This window comes from Malaya genurostris, chromosome 3 (genome assembly GCF_030247185.1).
Source record: "Malaya genurostris strain Urasoe2022 chromosome 3, Malgen_1.1, whole genome shotgun sequence".
Taxonomy (NCBI): Eukaryota; Metazoa; Arthropoda; class Insecta; order Diptera; family Culicidae; genus Malaya; species Malaya genurostris.
In genome coordinates this window covers 215,107,847-215,134,397 of record NC_080572.1, presented here as the reverse complement: position 1 = coordinate 215,134,397, position 26,551 = coordinate 215,107,847, and the positions used below count along the sequence as shown (strand labels likewise).

At 35.3% G+C, this 26,551-nt stretch overlaps 2 protein-coding genes across 3 annotated transcripts; one reads left to right on the top strand and one right to left on the bottom strand.

The window, feature by feature from the left end:
- Positions 1 to 1,109: 1,109 nt before the first annotated feature.
- LOC131433725 (uncharacterized) lies at positions 1,110 to 2,343 on the top strand. The gene is made up of 3 exons (XM_058600291.1): positions 1,110 to 1,586; positions 1,657 to 1,831; positions 1,902 to 2,343. The coding sequence occupies exons 1-3, from the start codon at positions 1,363 to 1,365 to the stop codon at positions 1,938 to 1,940; spliced, it is 438 nt and encodes a 145-aa protein (XP_058456274.1). The 5' UTR covers positions 1,110 to 1,362; the 3' UTR covers positions 1,941 to 2,343.
- Positions 2,344 to 13,849: 11,506 nt separating this feature from the next.
- On the bottom strand, positions 13,850 to 20,339 carry LOC131433720 (sericin-2-like). Of its 2 annotated transcripts, XM_058600280.1 has the most exons (7): positions 19,988 to 20,339; positions 19,842 to 19,928; positions 14,910 to 15,023; positions 14,760 to 14,849; positions 14,591 to 14,689; positions 14,343 to 14,522; positions 13,850 to 14,279 (listed from the first exon to the last, which is right to left on the bottom strand). In XM_058600280.1, exons 1-7 carry the CDS (start codon positions 20,173 to 20,175, stop codon positions 13,943 to 13,945), a joined length of 1,095 nt encoding a protein of 364 aa, XP_058456263.1. In that variant the 5' UTR covers positions 20,176 to 20,339; the 3' UTR covers positions 13,850 to 13,942. The 2 variants fall into 2 exon arrangements, with proteins under 2 accessions (XP_058456263.1, XP_058456264.1); XM_058600281.1 differs by lacking the exon at positions 14,591 to 14,689.
- Between the last annotated feature and the right edge of the window lie 6,212 nt (positions 20,340 to 26,551).

Here is a 26,551-nt window from a genome sequence, read left to right as displayed (position 1 = left end):
TGCTATTTCACCTAATATTATCGAACTATTTGGACCGAATATAAAATTCACATATTTCGTTCGAGTTTTCTTTGCACAACATAACTCGATCGAAACGCAAACGAAAATTTACAAATCCAATTATTATTATGACAAACGGCATTATGCCAAATGACCATTATGCCAAAAGACCATTATGCCAAATAACCGTTATGCCAAATAACCATTATGCCAAATAGCGTTATGCCAAACGGTATTATGCCAAATGACCTTATGCCAAACGGGCCGCCCCCAAATGTTACATACATACATGCATACATACATACATGCAAACATACATACATGCATACATACATACATGCATACATACATACATGCATACATACATACATGCATACATACATATATGTATGTGTATGAATACATACATATACACAAGACACACGACATACGTACATCGACGAACTGATTCAAACAATATATGACTCTCGGCCTTCCTGGTCTCGGTTCAAAAGTCGGTTTTTTCACTGAACATCTCTGCTGTCAACTAATAGTATATTTTTGCCGACTCTAGCTTCCTTCGCTCTCCTCTCCCCTGTCAAATCCATGTTTCTCTATTTCTCGTCTACAAAATTACCAACCGAGAGCCGCTCTTGACGATGACCAGCATTCGGGCCACTTGCCGTGTCTTCGTGACCTGGGGGTATTTCCCGCGGACCCTCACGAACAAAAGGATGCGGCCACCAACCATTGCCGACTACCATCTGGAGGCAAGATTCCCCAGAGTAGATCGCCGTTACCCCAATGCGACAACACCACAATAGTTGAAATTATATTAGTTTTAAGTAAATCGGGATTTAAAATTAGAAAATGCAAAAAGTCAATTTTAACAGTGAATGCATAACCTTTCTATACGAAAAAGGCGTAGCCTAGGGGATTTCAATTTACACAAAACAATTGTAGTTACAAAAACCGAGTATTCATTTATGTATTTATTCGTGTAGAAAAATTTTAATGTCCACCTGTGTTAGGACGCACATTCTCTATTAATTAATTAGTTAATTCTGATTCCCTACTTATACTTGAAAATGTGTGCACTTTCCATTCATAGCCCGACTCCAACGGATTTTCTCTAAGGAACATACTCTGGTAGCAACCTCAGAGTACGGACTAGTAGTAAGCAGCTGTTCGAGTAGACAACACACACCAAAGCCTCGATTTAAACTCGATTAATGTGCACATTTATTTGATTTGACTCAGTCGAACGCGAACGATTAATCTATCCAGTAATCACCACCAGTTACTGCATCAATACGCAATTCACTTGTTTTGTTTTGAACTAGAGCGGAACCACTGAACCGCAGTAGAATCCATTAGATAACAATGAGTTTACGTACGAAATTTGTTTTGATGATTTCTATATTGGGAATCCTTTCGGTTTGTGGACAGGAGAAACAGAAACCCATTACGGCAGCAAATGAGACTACTTTGGAAGAAGTTGTCGTCGAAACTTCACTGTACGTAAGACGAAAACCAGCATCAGTCTCGCGACTCCAGCAGCTCTCGCCTAAAGAGAAAGGTATCCCACGAACTAAGCGTGAAATCAGGTCTGAGTATAGCATACAATGAATGATAATTACATAACAACTTCAATATTTTTTTTTATTGAAATCACAGTCACTCAATAGCTCACACGGATTCGAAACTGAAGTCGAATGCATTGAATCCGAACGTGGGACATCAAAAGCACTCCGTAGAACATACAAACGATTTTGTGCAATCATTTTTCGACAAAGGATTTACTAACGGTGCCGCCAAAAGACATCAACTGGCCTTCCAAAAACAAAAATCGGTTCGTCTTTTCAAGGCTTTGCTTCAAACACCCGATAATTTTTGTTCTCATCCATAAATCATTCCGCCAGGTGACACCCAACAAGCAGATCAGTAATCAACTTGCATAAAGAAGAAATAAGTCCATGCGTGGTCCGGACATGTCATTCCGAGCAGAAATACATACATCCCAACCATGAATCGTCGAACAATCGGCGATACAAAGTCGTGAATAATTTCTTTGGCGTTTATTCTATTTGAAGTGCGGTCCCATTTCGTTAAGTCGTTAAAACGGTTCCCATGAGCGGAGCAGCCACATCACTGATGGAGGTCTGCGATCTGGAAAATCCCAACCTTAGCGATGTATTTTATTTTTTTTTGGTGACCTGCTGCTTGTTTCCAATTCGTTATCATATGTACTACCGCTAACGAAATGTAGGGCTTTGTTCTTTATTTTTGAATGTGATATAACAACAAAATGTGAGCAATAAAACGTACATGACAAATGTGTAAATCGATCGGATTTATCCGCCAGCTGCTGATCCGGCTTATTAGTATGCGAAGGAGGTTCCATTTGGCTGCGATTGCGATACGGTGGCGTGGAAGATGTTTTACCGCACAGTAACCATGATCCGGTCAAGTTCAATGAATGTCTTAGATATGTTATGAATATGCAGACTCGCTTATTCGGTCCACCCGCTTGATATGGCAAGCTCTAATGATCATCGATACGACCGATCTTTTGCGACTCATTTAGTATCTATTTTTAACATAATGTCCGTTCTCACTTTGAGAATATTTGGACATTTAATGAAGCTATTGTTGATTCCAAAAAAATATAGCTTTTTTTTTTTTTTTTTTTTTTTTTTTTTTTTTAAATAACTATTTATTGGAATATGAGTTAAAATTGAATTATTAAGATTTAAATTGGGTGTTCAGCCACAAGTGGTGACTTTTCAGCCCTGTTATATATATATATATATATATATATATATATATATATATATATATATATATATATATATATATATATATATATATATATATATATATATATATATATATATATATATATATATATATATATATATATATATATATATATATATATATATATATATATATATATATATGATTTGGTTATTACCATGAAGACATCATTTGCTTCCGCAATTCTGAGATTTTTGTGTAGGGAAAATTCTAAACCTACTTGTATTGTGTAATGGGGAAAAGGAACTTATATACTAACTTACTAACTAATACAGAGAGCGAATCGATTCAATTGAAGATTGCATCGATTTTTGTCGGAATTTGCTTATAATATTATGTGACATTACATCTAATGGTTCTATATTTGTGAGTCTGTGTAACTCATTTGTACTAAACCAGGGAGGACGCTTCAAAATCATTTTCAGAATTTTATTCTGAATCCTTTGAAGCGTTTTCTTCCTGGTGGAACAACAGCTTGACCAAATTGGTACCGCATAAAGCATGGCTGGTCTGAAAATTTGTTTATAAATTAACAATTTGTTTTTTAGACAGAGCTTAGAATTTCTGTTTATAAGAGGATATAAACATTTAATATATTTATTACACTTTGCCTGGATTCCTTCAATGTGATCCTTGAAAGTGAGTTTTTTGTCATACGTTAAACCTAAGTATTTAGCTTGATCAGACCATGTCAATTCCAAGCCATTCAATTTGAGAATGTGATTATTGTTTGGTTTAAGAAAAGAAGCTCTTGGCTTGTGAGGAAAGATAATTAATTGCGTTTTTGCTGCATTTGGTTTAATTTTCCATTTTGACAGATAATCACTGAAAATATTTAAACTTCTTTGTAGGCGACTGCAGATCACTCTTAGATTTCTACCTGTGGCTAACAGACTTGTGTCGTCACAGAATAGCGATTTCTGACAACCAACGGGTAGATTTGGAAGATCAGAAGTGAAAATATTATACAAGATTGGAGCTACACTCGAACCCTGCGGAACACCGGCTCGTACGGGTAGCAATTCAGATTTACAATTCTGATAGCTAACCTGAAGAGTACGATCAGTTAAATAATTTTGAATCATTTTGATCAAATAAATAGGAAACTGGAAATCGGACATTTTTGCTATTAAACCTTTGTGCCAAACACTGTCGAATGCTTTTTCTATGTCTAGAAGAGCAACTCCAGTGGATAACCCAGAAGATTTATTTGATTTTATCATGTTCGTTACTCTGACAAGTTGATGAGTAGTTGAATGTTCATGACGAAATCCAAACTGCTCTGGTAAAAAAATTGAATTCTCATTTATATGAGTCATCATTCTTAACAAGATAATTTTTTCAAAAAGTTTACTGATAGAAGAAAGTAAGCTAATTGGGCGATAACTTGATGTTTCTGCTGGGTTTTTATCAGGTTTTAGGATAGGAATTACTTTAGCGTTTTTCCATCTTTTTGGGAAGTAAGCTAATGAAAAACACTTGTTGAAAATTTTAACCAGGAGTCTCAAGGCAACATCGGGAAGATTTTTAATAAGAATATTAAAAATTCCATCATTACCAGGAGCCTTCATGTTTTTGAGTTTCCTAATAATTGATTTAATTTCATCGAAATTCGTCTCAAAAATGTCATCGTGTGATAACACTTGGGTTGAAATATGATCATACTTCAGTGAGACTTCATTTTCAATAGGACTCACAACGTTTAAATTAAAATTGTGGACACTCTCGAACTGCTGAGCTAGCTTTTGAGCTTTTTCACCATTTGTAAGAAGTATTTGATTTCCTTCCTTGAGAGCAGGAATTGGTTTCTGAGGTTTCTTAAGAACCTTAGAAAGTTTCCAGAAAGGTTTAGAATATGGTTTAATTTGTTCAACTTCTTTAGCGAAATTTTCATTTCGCAAAAGAGTAAATCTATGTTTAATTTCTTTTTGTAAATCCTTAACTATGGTTTTCATAGCAGGATCACGAGAACGTTGATATTGTCGTCGACGAACATTCTTCAACCGAATGAGCAGTTGAAGATTGTCATCGATGATAGGAGAATTTAATTTAGTTTGAGCTTTGGGAACTGAAAGATTTCTAGCTTCGATAATATAATGATTCAAATTATCAATTGCTGTGTCGATGTCCGCAGAATTTTCTAAAATAGTTTCATGATCCACATGATTTTCAATGTGAGATCTGTAATCCAACCAATTAGCTCTATGATAGTTGAAAATAGAACTAATTGGATTAATTATAGCTTCGTTGGAAAGTCTGAATGTTACAGGAAGATGATCTGAGTCAAAATCAGCATGAGTAATCGGTTCACTACAAATGTGACTTTGATCTGTTAGAACCAGATCAATTGTAGACGGGTTTTTCACGGAAGAGAAACAAGTAGGATTACTGGGATGAAGAACTGTGAAGTAACCAGCTGAGAGTTGATTATGAAGTATTTTACCATTACTGTTATTTTGCCTACAATTCCACTGGACATGCTTAGCATTTAAGTCCCCTATTACGAAAAATTTCGATCGATATCTTGTAAGTTTTTGCAAATCGCCTTTAAAGAAATTTAATTGTTCGCCGGTGCATTGGAATGGCAAATATGCTCCAGCGATGAAATAAATTCCATGAATGGTTTCAACTTCGATTCCCAAGCTTTCAATAACTTTAGTATTGAAAGAAGGTAAAATTCGATGTTTAATTTGCCGTTGGACAAAAATGGCAACTCCACCACCAATTCCAGTAAACCTGTCAAATCGATGAACCACATAATGTGGATTACTTTTCAATTTTACATTTGGTTTAAGAAAAGTTTCTGTCACAATGGCAATATGAATTTTGTGAACTTTGAGAAAATTATAAAATTCATCTTCACTCGATTTCAAAGATCGAGCATTCCAATTTAAAATATTCAAATAATTATTTAACATCACTGTTAAATTTTAAATTCATTATAATATTATTTGCAAATTTCCATCCGATTTGAAATGCTTCAAAAAGTGATGAAGTCGAATTCATTTGGATGATCATTTGAAAAAGTTGATCTTGTAGGTAGATCATTTTATTTTCAGTTATATCGCCTAAATCGACTTCATTTAAAGAAGCGAATGGCATTGAAGGAATATTTGTAGGTAGACTGGCATTAGAAGAAGATGATTTGGCCGGTCTACCTATTAATAAATTGTTTTCGTTAGAAGAAGAACTGCCAGGCGGTCCTGTGTTTTGATTATTTACATTAGAAGAAATAGGAGATAGATTTCTACCTAATATACCAGCATAACTGACATTAGAAGAAGATGATGACGAGGTCGATCTACCTGTCAATAAATTGTTTTCGTTAGAAGACGAATTGGCAGGTGCCTTAGAAGAATTTTCAGGTATATTCTGTAAATTTAAGGTCGTTGATTTGACTTGTTGTCTAAGCGAACGAGCGTTTAAAATTTTTTCCCTGACAGGACATTTCTAATAATTGGATTTATGATTTCCGTTGCAATTTGAACATGAAAATTTATCAGTGGTTTCATTCATTGGACAAACGTCTTTCGAATGCGATTTACCACAATTCAAACACCGTATATCCATATGACAATTTTTGGTTCCATGACCGAAGCCTTGGCAACGACGACATTGCGTTATGTTTGCAATACGATTATGCCGTTTATAATGTTCCCAATGAATTTTAATGTGGGAAATGAAACGTACTTTTTCTAAAGTTTTCAAATTGTTTACATCACTTCGATTGAAGTGTATTAGGTAAAGTTCATGGGAAATTCCAGAGCGTGGTTTAGAAGTACCATTCGCTCTTTTTTTCATAAGTATTACTTGGGAAGGGGCAAAACCAAGCAATTCTTTTAGTTCATTTTTAATTTCATCAATACTTTGATCATTTGATAATCCTTTCAAGACAGCCTTGAAGGGTCTGTCTGATTTTATATCATATGAATAAAATTTATGAAGTTTTTCGGACAAATATCGAATAAGACGTTCGTAATCTTCCAATCCATCCACCAAGACTCGACATTCTCCTCTTCGTCCGATTTGAAATGAGACTTTTACTTCCGGGAGAAAAGTAGAAAGCTCAGTACGGAATGCTTTGAAGTCGGAAATCATCACCGTCACTGGTGGCATAGATTGATGTTTCTTCCCAGAACGACAAGCGTCCATTTTGGGAATTTTTGAAGAATTTTCTTCTATGTCGCTACAATCGGATTCAGGAAGAATCTCGTAAATATTGTTAGACGGCATAGGATCAGCGGAAGGGAAATCCGTCCGTTGTCTTTTATTTCTACATTCAGATTCTATAAGATCGTGAATGTTATTAGAAAAATGTTGAATAACGGATTGTGATTTATTCCGTATTGAATTATTTTTAGCCTTAGGCTTGTTGCCTTTCCGGTTGGACGCAGGCATTTTTGAAATTAATGAAATTTTAAATTAAATTAACTAGGCTAAATTAGTCTTCGATTAGACTCCTAGCTAGCCTTAAAAAAGGCTGATTAATTTCTTAGTCACTCTAATATCACTCTTTGTATCACTTAGTCACTCTAATATCACTCTTTGTATCACTTAGTCACTTAGTTAGTGATTCAGGTAGCCTTGAAAAAGACTGAAGCCTTGAATCAATGAAACTCTAGGTAGCCAGAAAAAAATTCCAGGAGCCAAGAGCTATACGCGTGCGGTGCGAACGACTGTTCAACACCGACTGAAATAAAAAAAATTTGGCTTGCTATTTGTGTGTAACCAGTATACTTACCTTCTGATTTTGTATATTAAATCATGTAGTATCCATAAGAGGCCCAACGTTTTTGGCAATACCAGAACTATGAATAATACTTTTAATCAATAGGTGCAATAAGCAATCAAATTTTATTCCCAATCTGGTAATATTTCCTCTACAGAAGAATAGCACTCGTATAGAAAAACTATGCAATCACTGTGAAAACTGACTTTTGAACTGAGGCCCGGAGGATCGATTTGTCATATACCATTTCCGGCTTCCGGTTCCGCAGTAACGGTATAAAATGTATTTTCACAAGCTTATGTTTAAATGAAAGATCCCATAGAATCCTACCGAATTTCATCCAGGCACGACTTCCGGTTCTGGAATTACTGCACGAACACAAATTCATTGCCGGTACCATGGTTTAGAAATCATGAAAATCATGAAACAATACTTCTCATTAGACCTTGCCTATTACTGATGATTTTTTTGAGAAATCCCATTCAAATTTTTATGATATAAATCGTTTTGCTCATAATATCACTAATAATAGGTGAATGAAAAAACACGTTTCATGATTTTCAGAATTTCCTAATCATTGTACCGGCAAAGGATTTTTGTCTGTGTGGCTGATATGTATACAAAATTCATTTTCAAGAACGTGTTTTTATACAAGAAACTGAAAAATCCAAACTCTTCCAATTAGCCGTATAATTATTATGTTGCACAGGTCTGGTTACATTGATTTTGGGTTTTGGATCTTCGTTCCCGGCTCCGTATGTAAGGGAGAGCCGGTAGTCTTGGGTCATTTGTAACTTAACATATTTTTTATAACTCTAAATGAAAGGTATTTAAAAATCCCGCACTCTGGTATACCATTTTAGTATACCACCTTACATTCATCGTAAGTTTTTTGTTAAAAGATTTTTTTTTATATAATTCATGCATTAAATTGGACTTGGAAATTTGATGACATTTTTCTAAAAGTACCCTCCATGGCTTGTGCCTTGGGTCACAACTATCATCATCTACCATATTTTTTTTTTTTTTGTTTCAATTATAGAGGCTTTAACATTAATGTCATTCGCCTCTTCGGGCCAGAAAAACTTTCTGACCCTATGTGCGGGGTTGGGAATCGAACCCAGGCGGGCTGCGTGAAAGGCATCGACTTACCCATCACGCTATACCCGTCCCCCATCTACCATATTTGAATTTATAATGTTTCAATCCACCTAGCAGTGTAATGATGCCTCTCTCATATTATTCATTACCTCCTACAAGGGGCAAGGGTAATCAAAATACTACAAATTAAAATATTTTAGAAGACATATTTTGCAAAATACTAAAAGCAAAGTTCGGACATTACATTCCTTGTATGGAATTTGGCTTTTCTGTTTCAACAGACTTCACAGCCGATTCTCAGCGTACCGCAGAATCATTGCATGGCTAGTACTACGATCCTACTGACACTAAGGCAGTGAACCATTTTGCGGTAAATTTTAACTTTTGGTTGAAATCTGACACTTGAGTGGTTATTTTGTGTCGTCGAGTAGTTAAATTTAACTAAAACTGCGGCCCATTTCAAAATTTGACGGGCGGAGTTATTTGGTTTTATTTTCCACTGGAAATAATTTCAACTAAAGAATTAATATTAGAATTTTCATTGGACGGTTTGTTTCAGTGTCGGGAAACAATCATCGATCTGTCAAAAATAACCATGCTCTCGAGCAGGGTTTTTTTGACAACATCAAATTAACCGCTCGAGTGTCAGATTTCCACCAAAAGAAAAAATTAACCGCGAAATGGTTCACAGCCTAAGAATCCTTCCAGGTCGGGATTCGAACATACGACAACTGGCTTGTAAGACCAGCGCCCTATGCATTGAACCGCTAACCCGGGTCAACAATTGCATTTGTATAATACTACTACACATAAAAACTATATTTGAATTCAAATTAGTGAAAATCGATTCAACCATATTTGAGAAAATGAAGTGAGCTTCATTTTAAAAATTTTGACCACTAAGTTCTGGAACCGAAAACTGGATACCGGTATAAAGAATTTCGGTTCATTAAACCATCAGATAATGTGAACTACAAACCTGCCTAATGTTTTCTCTATACTATCGGTAATATGATAAGAATTTATCATAAAATTTTCAATAGTATGAAATAACCACAATTAACTCAAAATTATAGATTTATAAAATGTTTGGTTTCTACTCCGTTGCTGATCGGGATTAGCTGAAATTGTACAGGGAATTTCTAGATGACTTCATGCTTCAATATACATCTTCTGGTAACCCCAGAACTCATTGATCAGTACCGGCACCGGCCAGGCCCGAATGTAGATCGTGTAATGAATGGAAAGGGATGTTACTCCATCACTTGTTGTTTCTAGAGGCCTTATATACTACTGCGCACTTCACAAGAGTCACGGGAGAATGATATTTGTTAGTATAAATTTGAGTAATCGTAGTATTCTCGTGCAATTCAGTATGTTCCGGTTTCAAGATGCTCGGATGCACCACTAAACTCACAGAAAAAATTGAAATACTAGCGCGTAACGAATAAAAATTTCATTATTTTTGCCTTTCTCATATACAATCACTGTGAAAACCGACTTTTGAATCGAGGCCCGGAGAGCCGAATGTTATATACCATTCGACTCAGCTCAACGAACTGTGTATGTGTGTGTGTGTGTGTGTGTGTGTGTGTGTGTGTGTGTGTGTGTGTGTGTGTGTGTGTGTGTGTGTGTGTGTGTGTGTGTGTGTGTGTGTGTGTGTGTGTGTGTGTTATGTCACTCGATTTTCTCAGAGACGGCTGAACCGATTTTCACAAACTCAGATTCAAATTAAATCTATGAGAAAATACGCATTTAATTTTCTCGGAAATTTATCAACTGATTTTTACAAACTAAGATGCAAATGAAAGGTCTTGAGATTCTTCAAAAAGTCCTCGAAAAATTGATCCAAGTCCGACTTCTGGTTCCAGAATTACAGTGCGATTAGTGAAAATTTTCAATTGAGGATTTTTTCACAAGCGGGGTGCACATTTTCAAAAAATTTACTGGTAAATTCATCTAGTTGGCAGACCTTGTTAGTTGGTGGAGACACAAATCTACTTTGAGACTACTAGTGCCCGGTTTCCGCTTCCGAACGCACCGGTAATAGTGAAGAAAAGCTTTCACTTCGATTTCGCAGCAACGGTTAAACCGATTTTCACAAATTATGATTCAAATCTAAAGATCTCATTGTCTTAAAAGATACTGTGCAATTTCATCCAGATCCGACTTCCGGTTCCGAAATTATAGAGTATCAAAACTTTCAAACTGTTATACAAAATCGGTACGCATCGCTACTTGCTGGTACGGAAGAAGAAGAAAACGCATCCGCCTAGCACACAGCATGCTTTGTTCAATTTTGTGTAGCGTGCAGGGTTGCCACATTTAAATCTATATCAATTTAACATAACTTTTTACAAATTGAAAAAGGTGATGGTAGTTTATACCGAAGAAAGTTTTTGATTTTATTCAAGCTTCAAAAAATAAACTTGACTGCGTCTTCTAGTGATGTTTTAGAAAATAGAAGTAATATGAGAAAGGTATCATTACACCACTAGGTGTATTGAAAAAGGTTTTCTAAATGGAATTACCTGCTACAAAATTAACGAGTGAATAGAATTAAGACAAAATAGTTGATTCATTGTAGTGACATATTCTATAAATTATATCATTTTAAATTGCCAAACAAAGGTCGACAGATTTCAAGCTCGTCTTGATTGTTAATAATTTCCACTTTATTATTTACCGCGAAAAATTTTTAATTTGTTATATTGGTTGATCTGGGCAGCCGGCTACCGAGAAAAAAATATGAATTTATCAAACAAACAAGTAACTATGTAATCTCTGTTATAAAAATTTTATTATAAAAGGATCTTCGCAATAATTGATTTTTATCACTCAACGTATAATCGTGAAAGACAAGCAATAACACGAAGAAGAAAAACTACCAAATAAAACTTTTCTCAGAAGCTAGACGAAATTGTTAAGTTGAATGCAGTTTAATGAAGAGATAATTTAGCAAAATAGAATAATCAGATGTGCAACGTTGAAAAAATCTGATAACTGAAGCTCAAAAGAAACTCCTACAATTATCGCCTTTTACGACATGGAAACAGGAACCCAGTGGATCTATTTTTGGTTAAATTTTTTTCTGTCGGATTCCACACGGCATCTAGACTGATACTGTCCGGAGAAAGATAACAGGTACTGACAATCTTCTAGTAGACCTCAGCCCCTAGTTTGGTTTCAAAAGTCGAAGTCTTGGCATTACATTCCTTTTGTGGAATTTGGCCTTTCTGTTTCAACAGACTTCGCAGCCGATTCTTAGCGTACAGAATCATACCATGGCTAGTACTATGGATTCTACTGACACTAAGAATCCTTCCAGGTAGGGGCTCGAACATACATAGTATTATGCAAAATAAATCTTCTAAACTGCGTTTTAAACTTGTGAATTTGTAGTATTTTGAATAATCTTACTGTAATATATACACACTAAGATTTAAGTTTTTAAAACATTAGAACCACTCAAAGTATTTTGTTTACTTATAAGCAGAAAATAGTTTCGTATCTCTTGTCCACTTGCTACAAACACAAATCGTTCGAGGGTAATTTCTAGTGGACTCGACGGATTGTGCAGTGTTTTGGAAGGCGCTCATAATTTCGGTCAATCGGTATATTTGACACTTTTTACGGTTGGAATTTTTTTAGTTATTTTGTGTGAAAAAAAATTTCAGAATTTTACCCAAAAGAAAACAAACACAGAAAAATAACCGAACAATCCGTTAGATCCGTTTTGTTTACAGTTTACGGTAGTTGTTTGTCAGTTCAGCAATTACCGAACGATCGGTAATCAATTCAATTACCGAACGTTAATCTGTTGAATTTTCGGTAAAAAACTACCGAATTCTGCAAAATTTTATAAGTGTGTAGGATGTAATAAATAATATGAGAAAGGTATAGGTGGATTAAAACAGGTTTCTTCATTTGAAATAATCAAATAATTTGATGAAATTTGGATGGAGTTCACAGAAATTACTCACTTCACATACAATCAAATAATTCAAATGAATTTCTTTAATACTTTTCGATAAAACACGAGTAACCCTCGGCTTGCCGACTCTCCCCTACCGGAAAAATGGTTAGACTCAAAAGAAAGGTATTGCGGTCTAATTGATTGTTATTGACTATTATTCTGATCCGACTTCCAATTCCAGAACAACTAAGTGAGGTGTGTTTAAAATTACCCAAACAGCTGAAGTTACATCTTCTACAAAAATACGGAGAATCGAATGGTCGTCAAATGGTAATCCGGCACTCGCAGATTCCTGCAGGTGTTGGAGTTTATTCGTCTTGTTTTTGTCAACGTCTCGTGATTTATTATGACAGTATCATAACAGTTGTTCAAAGTATTGTCCATCGCTATCTACTACTTTTTGCCATCTTTCTGGTAAAGCTTGGATACTATGTTGATTCTATGAACGAATCGATCCAGTTTATGGTCATTTTGTAGTTTACGACTTGTTGCTCTGGTAATCCATGCATCATGGGTCGGAACAAATGGTCGTCGGACGGAGAAATGTCCGGTAAGTAGAGCGGGTAGGACCGAACTTCCCATTGTAATGTTTTCCAAATAAGATTTTACGACTTTCAAAACAATTAGACCTTGCATTGTCATGAAGCAAAATTACTTTCTCGCGACGATTTTTATATTGCGGTTACTTTTTTCTATAATTCTCTCTTCTAATATTAAAGCGTCGTCTTTAAACGTCACCAGTGGTGAATCCCCCGATGAAATAACACTACACACAAAAGTATGTATTCAGGTACGAACATCGACATATTTGATACTGCTCAACAAATGCTACGAAAACAATAACGAAATGTTATATACCGGTAAAAATGCACTATGTCAGTAGCGTCCAGGAGAATATTTACTTTTGTATATGCGAGTATGAATAATTGGCTAACGGCATCTTTCGTAAGAGGCTACGAATTAATTAATTCCTATTTCTGGTATGTCGCGTATCTGAAAATCTGTTCCAGTCGCTTGAGGAGCGTCAAATCGCGACCGGGACCATAAATTAGGAAATTTATGTACAGTGCCTTCCTTCAAGTAACACAATTATATCGTTCTGTTTTGGTGGATTTGGCATATTGTCATTACGGGAAAAGGCCATGGAGTAGTACATCCAGGTGGTGCCCAACGTCATCAAACCAATATGCTAGATCCACTAGGTGAACTTGTGGTAGTTTTAAATAAATTATGATATTTCCATCTAAGATATCGATTCATAACAAACAATTATAATACCTACATTATACCTGTAATATGCACTTTCAAGAACTCGGTAATCAATCTTACAACTGAAACTAGCTAAACCTGAAAGAACCACCATTCGCTACTGCTGGATTGTATCCAGCATTCGACGTAGAGAATCCTGTTGAGTATGACAATGTTACATCCTTGTGGTACGGCACTCTGTACGTTTGGCTTCCAGAAATTGCTGCTGACCCGGATACTCCATCAGCTCCAACAGAAAACCCTTGTGAATGAGATGCAGAGTTTGATGCACCGAATGATCCTAACGGGCTTGTACTTTGGAACGAATTTGACTGCGCATTGGCCGCACTACTTCCGAATCCGTTCGGACCAAACCCATGAGTAAACGAGTTAGCGTTTGCATTGGAACCGGATGAACCGAATTCTCTGTTGACGAGTCGAAGTTGTAAGTGTATGGTAAATATTTAGTAAATACTATATCATTTGTACCCAATTTGTTGGTTGAACGCGTTTGAATTGGCACTTGAAGCTGCAGTTCCGAAACCGTTAGAATTGATCACCGTTGATTGGGAATTCGCCGTTGCTGCGCTATTCCCTGATGATCCAATGATAGAGTTGAAACCTTGGGTAGCCGAATTTGCACTAGAACTCGATCCAGCAAATCCAAATCTGCAATAATTTTGAATGCAATGTACCACCATGGTGTGGAGTTATCATCTAATAGAATAACATATTACCCTGGATATCTCGAGTCGAGAACCGCTGTTTGAGAACTGGCAGAAGAAACTGAGTTTGTAATTGTATTGTGTGAATTTGAATTTGCACCTGATGCAGCTCTAAAAATATGACGAATAGCAGAGAAGAAAGGAGTAACGAAAGCTCATTTTTTGTAACTATATAAATTACCCAGAAAAAGCTCCAGTCTTACTTCCCGTAGATCCATCACTTGTGGATGTTATTGAGCTAGAACTGGCACCGGCTGATGATCCTACAAACCTATGATGCAGACGATTTTCATTAATAAAAATATAGGTGTTAAATTTTATTAAAGCTTACCCTGACTGACCCCCGTTTATAGTGGCTGACTGAGAGTTGGCAGCAGTAACAGACGATCCAGTTTGCCCGCTTTGGATACTTTGCGAACTTGCCACTGCAGTTGATCCTGAGAATCTGTAATTCGAAGAATGTTTTTTTTTATCGAAACCATGTACATCATATAATCAGTTCACAAAATGGAACATTTGATAGGATTGACTTGCACTTTACACGAATTACCATTGTATGAAAGCTTGAATGCAAGTGCCCATAAGGGATTACTGGACTATTCGAAGCGCCTCTACGGGAGAATTGCTCCTTGGTGATTGCTTTTTAAAACAACCGTTGAATTTCTTAGGCAAATTGAAATCTCTACTTGGATGTCTGTTCTCTGTGCCTCAATGTAAATACCATAACTTATTCGAACTGAAATTATCCACTATGACTATTGCTGATTAAAACTTCTAAAAACTATTGAAAAACTATATATCGGTCTGTAAAGTATGCCATTGGAAACGTGCGCTTGCTGTAGGACTCTATTAATATACAAATGAATGTTGGCAATATACAGATCAGTAATCGGACCGAATAATCACAGCACTATTTGGAGATCTCCTAACCAACAAATAAAAACAAATTTCATAATATTTACATTTAGTGAAAATTCTTATCTGATGTCAAAACTATCCGTACCAACTGAGAATCTACCTGAACGTTATTGATTCATGGAGTCTGATGGTAGTACGATGAAACCTTGTTTGAAGTAGATTGGTTAAGCGAGGAAATCGTTGTGATATAGGGAAGTCAAGAAGAGATGAAATCTTTAGAGAATCTGCTTTAGTCACAAGTATTACGCAATTAGTTTTGCGATAAATTGTTATAATTTGTCATTTCACTGAACTGATAATTAAGATTTCTTCGAAACCAATCATCGAAAATATTCATAAGTTTCAGAAAACGAGTACAATTTTCAATAAACTTGCCAGGTTCAGTTTCTAGTGATCGGCGTACACCAATCTGTATCCATGCATAGTGGGCCGAAACGGGAAATTTGCTAAACAAAAATAATTTCGCTATTAAAAATTATTTTTTGTAGTTTGTGTCTTCACAACAAATGTTTGTAATAAACTAGCGCATCATTTGATGTAAAAAGTCATTACATCAAATCATCAGTGATCCACGTTTGAATTTAAATCTTGATACCCAGTTGAATGTTTACAATAAAAAACGTATTGTTTGTTTACTTTTTTTTCTTGTTTTCTGGTTGGCGTCACCTCATTTGAGATGACGGCGATTTGATGGCACAGCACAGCACTGGCTATATTGCCAGTTAATTTTCGTTTATAGTCCAAAGTACTTTCTTCTCACTGGACTACAAGCGAAAATCTCGCTGTGTGGCTGCGTCGAGTCGTCAAAGTACGGTAAAAAGTCTTGCGAAATACTCGAATTTTCTCCGGCCTAACAAGATACAACGTGCTCACCCGTTGAGAGTTTCACCGGAAGTCTTTGTTTACTTTCTATTGCTGAAGGCTATTGTTGGCTTAATGAGCAAAAAATGACAGTTGCCCCCAACTCCAGATCAGGAGGGATCGATGTGGTTAGCAAAAAAAAAAAGGTTCCAAGAAGTGATTTGCAAAACGCTGCACTAGGGGCAACTACCCCCTTCGACATTAGATTCATAAAGACTTTTTTGTCAGATGAAACAAATAAATTATGAAATTATGAAAAAATGACTTAAGTTTCCTAGGATTTAGAAAAGATTCATTTTTGTACAGATAACTGTTTGAAAAAATAAGATCTTAACAGTCCAATTATTACCAAACAGTCTCAAAATTCATTAAATGAGAGTACACATTTCGACTGATCATCGGTATTGGCTATTCGAAAGATGCAACGTATTCCAATTTCCTGCTGTATGTAATTATGATTGCTTAGTACACGCAGAGAAATTGTGCATGTTTAAAATAACAAAACAGTTAGTAGTTTTTTAAATTTAAATTTAAATTTATATTCATTTCAAGCTATAATATGATTGTTACAAACCAATTTCTCCCTTCAACAAAAACAATGATCTTTGTTTGATTTGAATCAACATTTTTGTTCAACCATCCGAAATATATATTTGTTCAGGCTAAGTTTATTGTTGAAATAAACTAACTATTTATTGCATGTCAACCAAAGTTGAGTTAATGTTATCGGCAATGTCCTTGTTGACTCAACCCTGCTAAACCTTTATATGAAGAAAAAACTTGGTTCAATTGATCTATTATCTTATTTGTGTAATGATACAACTAAGTTTACTATTTAAATGGACCATATTTGTTTTTTTTCATATAAACCAGAGCAATTTTTTCTCGCGCGCATAAACCAGAGCATTCTTTTATTTCCTAGGGGGTTTTCAACAATTCAAGTGTACGTATTGATAATTAAGAATATTTCAGAAATTTGTATATCATTACATAACATATTTTCTTTACATAAATTATTTGATGCAGGATCATTATTTTGGCCGGACTGATGGAGCATCGAACCGTGGTATGTGAATCGACCATCTAGCAACGGCAATGACAAAACGTCTTCAAAAATTTCAAAATAGAAAATAAGTTTTTTCAGGAATTTTAAAACGAATATAAATTTAAATAAAAGTAGTATCAAAAACTACCTTGTAAATTATTAGTTTGAAAGAAATCATTTTATTCTTAAAAACGTGCTTAATCCACCTAGCAGTGAGATGATACCTTTTTTTTATCAATCCGCATGTGTTTTTTGCATGGATATTTTTCGGTGTTTCAGTTTTCATGACATTATTCTAATGTCCGTCGTTTTAAGTGGCAATTTGAGAATTTAATCACTCATTACTCTGTATTGTCGAAACTGCAAATCGGATCGAATTTGAATCTTAAAGTGTAGCAATCGATTAAACATTCCATGATAAGTCGAAGTAATTTCCACTTTAGAGTTTAGGGTAATTTAAGGTAATTCCAGAGTCGGTATTTAGGAACCAGCATAACCCAAACCGATTGTATGGCCATATGACGAATAAATTGCCATTTTTTTGAGTCCAACTTTCAAGCTTTTCGAGATTGTCATCGTCTATATCGCTTTGAATTTTAAAAATCATCATCCTACAATTCCAGAATCAGAAGTCAGAATTGGATAAAATTGGATTAATTTTAATTTGAACTTTTGTTTCTGAAATTCGATTTGGCTTTTCTTTAGAAAACGATTGAGCTTTGAGAAACGATTCGATACTGGAACCGAAATTCGAAATTCGGTGTATCCAAAGTCAGATAAATTTACCTGAGTAGCTGTATAGTTTACATTTGACTTAAAATGTTTGAAAATTAGTGTAGACATCTTTGAGAAATCGTAGTGCGAATTAAATTTTTGGGTACCTTCCGAATCGAAAACTGAATATCACTAAATCTGAAATAAGTTTATTTTATTATCGACTAGCCAAATCTGCTAACCCGATAAACCTGATTAATTTATGTGAAATAGACATTTTTATACTAATCACCCTGTATCTACGAAACCGCAATTTGGATCTGACTGAAAAACAAGATGTTTTACAGAATCTTAAAACTTTTCATTTGAATCTTAGATGATTCTTAGAAGACAAATTCTTAGATTTCATTTGAATCTTAGATTTAGTCATCTACGAGCAAAATGAGTTACACAATTCTAATTTCGTTTCACATATTATCCTTTTGTTCCGGAACCAGAGGTCGGAACCAAACATAATTCAGGAACCTTGTTTGGGAGTATACGACTTTTCATATGAATCTGAGTTTGTAGAAAACGGTTGAGTCATCTCCGAAAAAAATTGAGTGAAATTATTTGTCACACACGCATTTGCTGATCTCGACGAAGTGCATTTATTGCTTTAAGTAGTTTAAATCAATATAATTATGGAATTGCTTTCAACTCGGAAATTCTGCCATCATCTGGTTTACATATGGCATATTCGAACGATTATGTTGCCAAAAACGAACCGTGCTAAAATCGGTCCGAGGCAAAATATCATGCTGTACACAGTCTTTTGGGTACTTAGAAACAAATGTATGTAACAGTATAAAAAATCGTGTTTTATGTTGCTCCCAAGCATTTTTTGCCAGACAGCGTTCAAAACTTCTACTGCTGGAATAGGGGAAAAAGTGGCTTACACAAAAATTTCGATAGCTCCGTTAAAAATGGACGGATTTTAACAATCTATGGCTTGTTGGATAGCTATTACCGTGCGAAATCTAAGTCTGAAAATATATTCTGTTTTCAAGGTCAATTGTGACAGATACTGTAAAAAAACATTTTGATATAAAAATTTCGTATAACTCAAAAAGTAAACATCCGATCTCAAAACCATTTAATAGCGTTCTGGGTGACGGGGAGACCTTTCATTTGCAACTAGTTTGATCAAAATCGGTCCAGCCATCTCTGAGATCTCGACCTCTTAGTTGACAACACACATACACACACACACGGACATTTGCTCAGTTCGTCGAGCTGAATCGATTGGTATATGACATTCGGCCCTCCGGGCCTCGGAAATTTTTTCTAAAGTTTGAGCGAATTCTATACCTATTTTTTATATTTATAAAAAAGGTAAAACTAACAAAAATGTATGATTTCAAAAAACAAATGCGTTAGTTTGAATAGCTAAATTTAAGGTAATTTGAATCAAGTAAAATGTTTGTGAATTTAAAGCGCAACAATTCTTAACTTTATCTTAAGTTCGTCCATCCATAACAAATTTTTCAAATTGAATTCACTGTGAAATTCTTCGTCAAGAAATTGACAGGAACGCACAAGTAAATTGACAGGAACGCACAAGTTGTTTATCATGTTTAGTAGTTTCAAGTAGCAATGTTTTCTATATCAAACCAGATTTTCTTTTGTCACTATTTTAACAAAAAAAATCGTTGCGAGAAACCAAAATATGTACAATTGCATTACCCATTGTTTCCTGTTGAATCAGGATGCCTGTATGAAGGAAGTCTACTATCAGGTCTAGCAGTTGTTCGATGTCGTGATGGTCTTGTACTGTAAGCATAGGTTAAATAAGCACTACAATCTTACTGTGCAAAACGGTTTTATCTAACCCAAACAAAATGCCGCTGATTTCGCGCCCTATGTTGACCGCTCCTCTGATTATTGATGTATTCGTATCATCATCACCACTATTATAATTATCATAATCACTAATGAACTTCACTCTAGCACTTTGAGTACAAACTAACAGCAACACAATTGTAATGATGCAACTATGCAACATGGTCCTTTTCATCATACTTAACAGTGTATTTCAAACTTTTTCAGCGTACAATATCAGTTCAATTAGGATCTGTTCTATCCGATGGTGCAACACAAACTGTTGGAACAATTGGTGCACGTATTGATCGTTGATAATTTTATGTTCTCTCTTGAACTAAAGTCAGCCTGTGTTGTATTTGAATGTCGCCGGACGTGTGACAATCATCCAATTAATCGGAATATCCGTGGACGCGCGTATAAAATTACTTCTCGAACGTATTCGATCACGATTCAAGGTGTCCTTAAGTGGTGTTACGCGATACTTATTACTTAAACAGACCGCAATGTTCCGTACTATACAGTAGTAGGTATGCAAGTGCAACTGATGTGTCATCTAGTAAACGCTCACGGGGAAATCCTCAAATTCTACATCAATATTAGGAAGTGGACAAGGTTAATATCAGCTAATAATTACCTCCTTATTCATTAGGTTATTCATTAGTATCCTCTGATTTTTTAAAAGATTCGATCCACAGTACTTCTGAGTATGAAATTTTTTAAACCATCGAACAGTAAACGAAACAGGTTAACAAAAGAATTTTATTATTCTGTGCATATACTAAGCTTACGATCACCCAAAACACTTCCAACAATGATTCATTTCATCGTGAACCTTGGTGTCGCAATCACACCGTACCGGGTCTTTAAATGATTTATAGTTAACGAGCTTTTGTTTGATCGCTTCATGACAACTTTATGGTTAATTTCAATTCTAAAGCTCGGTGCCGACACACAATACATGTTTCGTACCCAAATTCAGCTACAGAAAAGATACTTCATCATGAGAAACAAATTATCCTTAATGATATATTGTGAATTTGAATAACGAACGATTTGAGGTTAGACCGCTAGGCGACTTGCTTGACTACTAAAATCAGTATCTAGAAGTGGAGAAAGTCAAGCATACAAAGATTTTACTTCCTTCTTTCTCTCATAAAACTATAGTATGATTCCTTTCTCATATTGCTCATTTTCTTTCTATTTCCACACGGTCGCTTTAAATGACGGTTTGAAATTTCAAACGCGCTTAATACTGTAAAGACTGTCCCAGAAAGTATGGACGCACTTTGATTTCGCTTTAAATAATTCACAAGTGTTAGATATTCAAATTTTATTCGATATACTGATAATATTAGACTACAACAACAGAATATTATTCTCAACATTTGCTACTTAGCCATTGTAGCCTAGTTGGCGCACCTTCTTGCGAACGTTCCTCATTAAATTCCGTACAGACTTCTTGGCGACAAGTTTTGACACTTTTTTCCAACCTTTTTCGAACTGTTGAATGGTTTCGGCTGCCGAGACATGTTTCCTAAGATGTGCCTTCGTCAATGCCCAAACTTCCTCAATTGGTCGAAGTTGTGGGCAATTTGGTGGATTCATGTCGTTTGGCACGAAAGTGACATTTTTGGTAGTACACCATTCTACCGTTGATTTCGAGTAGTGGCAAGAAGCAAGATCTTGCCAGAAGACAACAGGATCCTTGTGGCTTCGAATCATGCGTAAAAGTCGTTTTTGTAAACATTCCTTGATGTATATTTCGCTGTTCATTGAAGCAGTGATGATGAAGGGTTTCGAAATCTTACCGCAGCTACAATTTGCTTGCCAGACCATAGCTTTCTTACCAAATTTTTCGACTTCAATCGATGTCTCGGACTGGTTTAACACTTGCCCTTCTCGCACCGTATAATATTGTGGTCCCAGCAAGGATTTGTAATCGAGTTTCACGTAGGTTTCGTCGTCTTTGATTATGCAGTTCAAATTTCCAGCAAGAATCGTATTGTACAGCTTTCGAACCCTCGGCCTGATCGATGCTTCTTATTTCGGACTACGTTTTGATTGTTTCTGCTTCTTATAGGTTCGAGGATTCAAACGTTCTTTAGAACATTTGACTTCGAAGTGCCCACTTTTTTGGCCACATCCCGAACTGAAACCTCCTTCTTTTGCTCGAACGCCATCAGTGTACGTTTATTCAACTGAGGGTTAGAAGGACCTTTTTTTCGACCCGTTTTCGGTTTATCCTCAAAGGTGTTATCCTCATCGAACTTCCTAATTGCATTTCGCACGACTTTTTCACTTACTCCTTCCATTTTTGCTATCTTTCTCAGTGACAGCCCGCGTTCTGTGCACCATTTGTACACATTTTTTGACGTTGTTCTGCTGAAAGTCCACGTATTTCGAAACAAACTAATTAAAACGAATAAACAACTGCACAAGTGGTTAGAGAAGAGTGTAAACAACAGGACGCAGCCATAAAAATTGACAGATTCTGAACCATTGCGAAATGGCAGTGGTTTTTGTTTGCGTCCATACTTTCTGGTACAGTCTTTAGCTGTGTAGTGTCGGTAGCGATTTCCCAGCCGGCTAAGAATTTTGCTTTTCTCAAAAGTTACCAATTTTTTTCACTGAAATTTTAATGAAACTGAAAGTCCGCCATAACAACAGATTACTATAAAATTTTAGTAGCGATGGTCAATCATATCTGGAAAAATTTTAAAAACCAATTAAGTCTTTGTTATAAGTAATTTTTGATGTTCGTTCCATAGTAGTTTTCTAGGGTGAGGAAGACGATTTTAATTTTGTAATCAGTGAACTTCTTTGCCAATCATTCGGGTTTCTAAAATTAGTTCTAATACAGACGATGTATTTGCAATTTTATAGAAAAATCGTCAAATTTATCGTCTCATATTTTTGGGGGCAAAACGACCCGAATTGTGTGAGGCAAAATGCTCAAGTATTCGCTTACAACAATTATCGATAAGTTATTAATTTTCATGAATAATAGTGAACAATCTTCCACCTGGCAAATATTTCGTCAACGAAAAGTCTAAAGCTTTCTTTAAAGAAGAAGAAGAAGAAGAAGAAGATGCTTTATGAAGGTGCATATTGCCCCGTGGTTGTCATGAGCTTTAATCCGTTGTTTTGATGGATGTTTACCCGTTGTTTAAGATCATCCAGCCTTTATGTTCAGATAATCGTCACTTCGCGTAATTTAGAAAGTATATTTTTCATGTTTTCCACGATCGGGCGTCATGCCCCGCATATATTTCAATAGAATTTTTAAGGGTTTTAGAAAATAAAATATTTAATGTATTTTTCAATATATTCAGCGAGTATTTGTAAGTAATTTTGAGAAATAATGATTACGGAAGATAGTCATGCATGAAACTCTTCCGTGTTATTCTCTATAGTTAAGATATAAAAACACGCTCGAAGTCAAAGTGGAAATTGTTCAACTTTTGCGAGATCTGGAATCTCTTCACATGCAGTTTTTCCTTCAAACATTTATTCTCTTCATAAGAAGTAGTTGGTTGTGTTTTTGGAATGACAACTTGATGAACACATAGTTTGTTATACGGACAGTTTTCTGTGGGATATTCTAGCTGGTGCTGGTGTCTACTGTCGTAAAATGAGACAAGAGCGGTCTCATTAACTTAATAGATAATGTACTGTGTTCTGTACGCAGAAATCTACGCGATTCTGTGTGGGATACAATCAACACTTCAGCAGAGAGTCTGCGGCAAACGAATTTATTTATTTATTTTCCGGCAGTCTGGCAGCTTCAAAGGCATCTAAGGATCGTTTAAATTTGACAGTCGAGCAGTTATTCTGTCGTTGTCAAAAATAGCCCCGCTCAAAAACATGGTAATTTTTTACTGTTCGATAGTTATTTTCCGACAATGAAAGAAATCTTGCGAAAAAATCTTATTACAGACCTTTGATAAAAATTTCTTCTGTGTAATTTCTTCTTACACTTTCGGTCAAACAAAATACTCCAATAAAAAGTTCCAAACATTATCATACGAAGTAAGTGTATCTCGAAGTTCTTCTAAAGTTCGCTGTACTGCAATTATTATACCACTCGATATTTTATTTTTAGTTTAAAATAAACCCAAAAAGCTTTCTATCCGCCAAACTGTTAAATGACCGAAGTTTTATTTGAATTTAACTACTCGATCAAAAATAACTGCTCACTGTCAAATTTTAACTACAAATTTAAACAATCCGCGAGATTGTACACGTCAATAAGTTTTGTGCTAGCTTGTATGGCTGTTCCCCTAGCTTGTATGGATTGAGCATAAACATTTTCTCTCGTCCTTAGCTTTTGTCAATCAGCAGTGGTTCAGTGTGCAATCTACTGAGACCATCATCACAACGCAACCCAATAAGGTATTCGAGATCTCTGTGATCAGCCAAATTACGCTAAATTTGTGTTCTCGATTTTTACAGTGATTACATAGCCTTTCTATATGACAAAAAGAAACAAAATGCGGGTGGGTAATTTCAGTGGTATGACGTGCTAATGCTAATAAAACGCTCGCTTTACACTTTCAGCGGAGCTAATGAGACCGAAAATACAAAATCTTCATTGATTATTCTGTTGTAGTTTCGAATATTTCAATGGGAACAAAATATTAGAAATAATCCAGACGAGGACCGAAGGACCGATTTTTTCCATGTAAAACAAGATCGAGTGCTTTTTTTTAAATAACTATTTATTGGAATATGAGTTAAAATTAAATTACTAAGATTTAAATTGGGTGTTCAGCCACAAGTGGTGACTTTTCAGCCCTATTATATATATGATTTGGTTATTACCATGAGGACATTATTTGCTTCCGCAATTCTTAGATTTCTGTGTAGGGAAAATTCTAAACCTACTTGTATTGTGTAATGGGGAAAAGAAACTTATATACTAACTTACTAACTAAAACAGAGAGCGAATCGATTCAATTGAAGATTGCATCGATTTTTGTCGGAATTTGCTTATAATATTATGTGACATTACATCTAATGGTTCTATATTTGTGAGTCTGTGTAACTCATTTGTACTAAACCAGGGAGGACGCTTCAAAATCATTTTCAGAATTTTATTCTGAATCCTTTGAAGCGTTTTCTTCCTGGTGGAACAACAACTTGACCAAATTGGTACTGCATAAAGCATGGCTGGTCTGAAAATTTGTTTATAAATTAACAATTTGTTTTTTAGACAGAGCTTAGAATTTCTGTTTATAAGAGGATATAAACATTTAATATATTTATTACACTTTGCCTGGATTCCTTCAATGTGATCCTTGAAAGTGAGTTTTTTGTCATACGTTAAACCTAAGTATTTAGCTTGATCAGACCATGTCAATTCCAAGCCATTCAATTTGAGAATGTGATTATTGTTTGGTTTAAGAAAAGAAGCTCTTGGCTTATGAGGAAAGATAATTAATTGCGTTTTAGCTGCATTTGGTTTAATTTTCCATTTTGACAGATAATCACTGAAAATATTTAAACTTCTTTGTAGGCGACTAGTGCTTTTTCATTGCTACATCTTAAGTGCGAAATAATTTACTGGCGCTAGCTGAATGGAAAGACTCTCTTCAAATAACTATTTCACTCGTTTTTGTGATAAAGTTAACAATATACACTTTTGAAAGAAATTGCTGGCAAGCTATGAAATAGAGAATTTTAGTGCCAGGCGAAAGTGAAAACTTTTCTCTCACGTTTACTTATTCACAGCCAATACCGAGTCTTTCGGAATTGCTCTTCAAAGTGAATGTTGATTGGTGGCTTATAGGCCGTTGTCACAAAAAAGCGAAATATCTTAATTTGGGGGTTTTGGTACCGGTGTACCGGTTTGTCTAACAAGCTAATGCACTGCTGAGCCGGAGGCGAAACGCAAAAAAGAAACACTTTTTTTCGTTCGAGCATCACCGTTTAATACTACTATTCAGTGTTTCACGAAAGCGAGAACAATAGTACAACAATTCCATCAATGGCTATTCTATTGTAGATTTTACTTATTTCGGTAGAAGAAGTTCTCAACAACATTATTTCGGGGACAATTTTCGGAATTGTTCAATTTCTGCTGTTGAACGTTGAAAGCACATACAAAGCAAGTTGCAATCGACATAAATTGAAAATATTTGAGCACGTTTTCCTCTGATGATTGACGTGGATGACAATTATTCGTTGTGTTAGCGTCCTGTTACGTCTAACACACTTACGGTCTCGTTTAATCGAATCGCTATCGAATTTCATCCGGATTCGACTTCTTGTTCCACAATTAAAGCGCTCATTGAAGTGACGACCGAACGTTTTTAAATTTTAAATTACGTTTCTTAAAACTTCTAATCATGACGTGATGTCAAAAAATTTTTAAAAAATTCAATAGGTGATGATGGCAGAACTTATAATGCGAGAACGGACTTTTACAATATATAGGGAAATAGACATATTTCGGGAATTGTTTTTTTTCTGCATAACCGTAAACATAATTTCTAAGAATTTATTTATATTTTTTTCGGATTTCTATGAATGTCATTGATTTAGACTGCGCTATTCAAAATGAAACTCAGATG

Bases quoted from the DNA above. Each gene is read 5' to 3' on its own strand.
- LOC131433725 (XM_058600291.1), top strand. From the start codon at position 1,363: ATGAGTTTACGTACGAAATTTGTTTTGATGATTTCTATATTGGGAATC. The intron at 1,587-1,656 runs GTCTGAGTATAG...TTGAAATCACAG, and splicing joins CGAACTAAGCGTGAAATCAG to TCACTCAATAGCTCACACGG. The intron at 1,832-1,901 runs GTTCGTCTTTTC...TCATTCCGCCAG, and splicing joins CCTTCCAAAAACAAAAATCG to GTGACACCCAACAAGCAGAT.
- LOC131433720 (XM_058600280.1), bottom strand. From the start codon at position 20,175: ATGATGAAAAGGACCATGTTGCATAGTTGCATCATTACAATTGTGTTG. The intron at 14,690-14,759 runs GTAATTTATATA...TCATATTTTTAG, and splicing joins AAGACTGGAGCTTTTTCTGG to AGCTGCATCAGGTGCAAATT. The intron at 14,280-14,342 runs GTACAAATGATA...ACTCGTCAACAG, and splicing joins GCGTTCAACCAACAAATTGG to AGAATTCGGTTCATCCGGTT.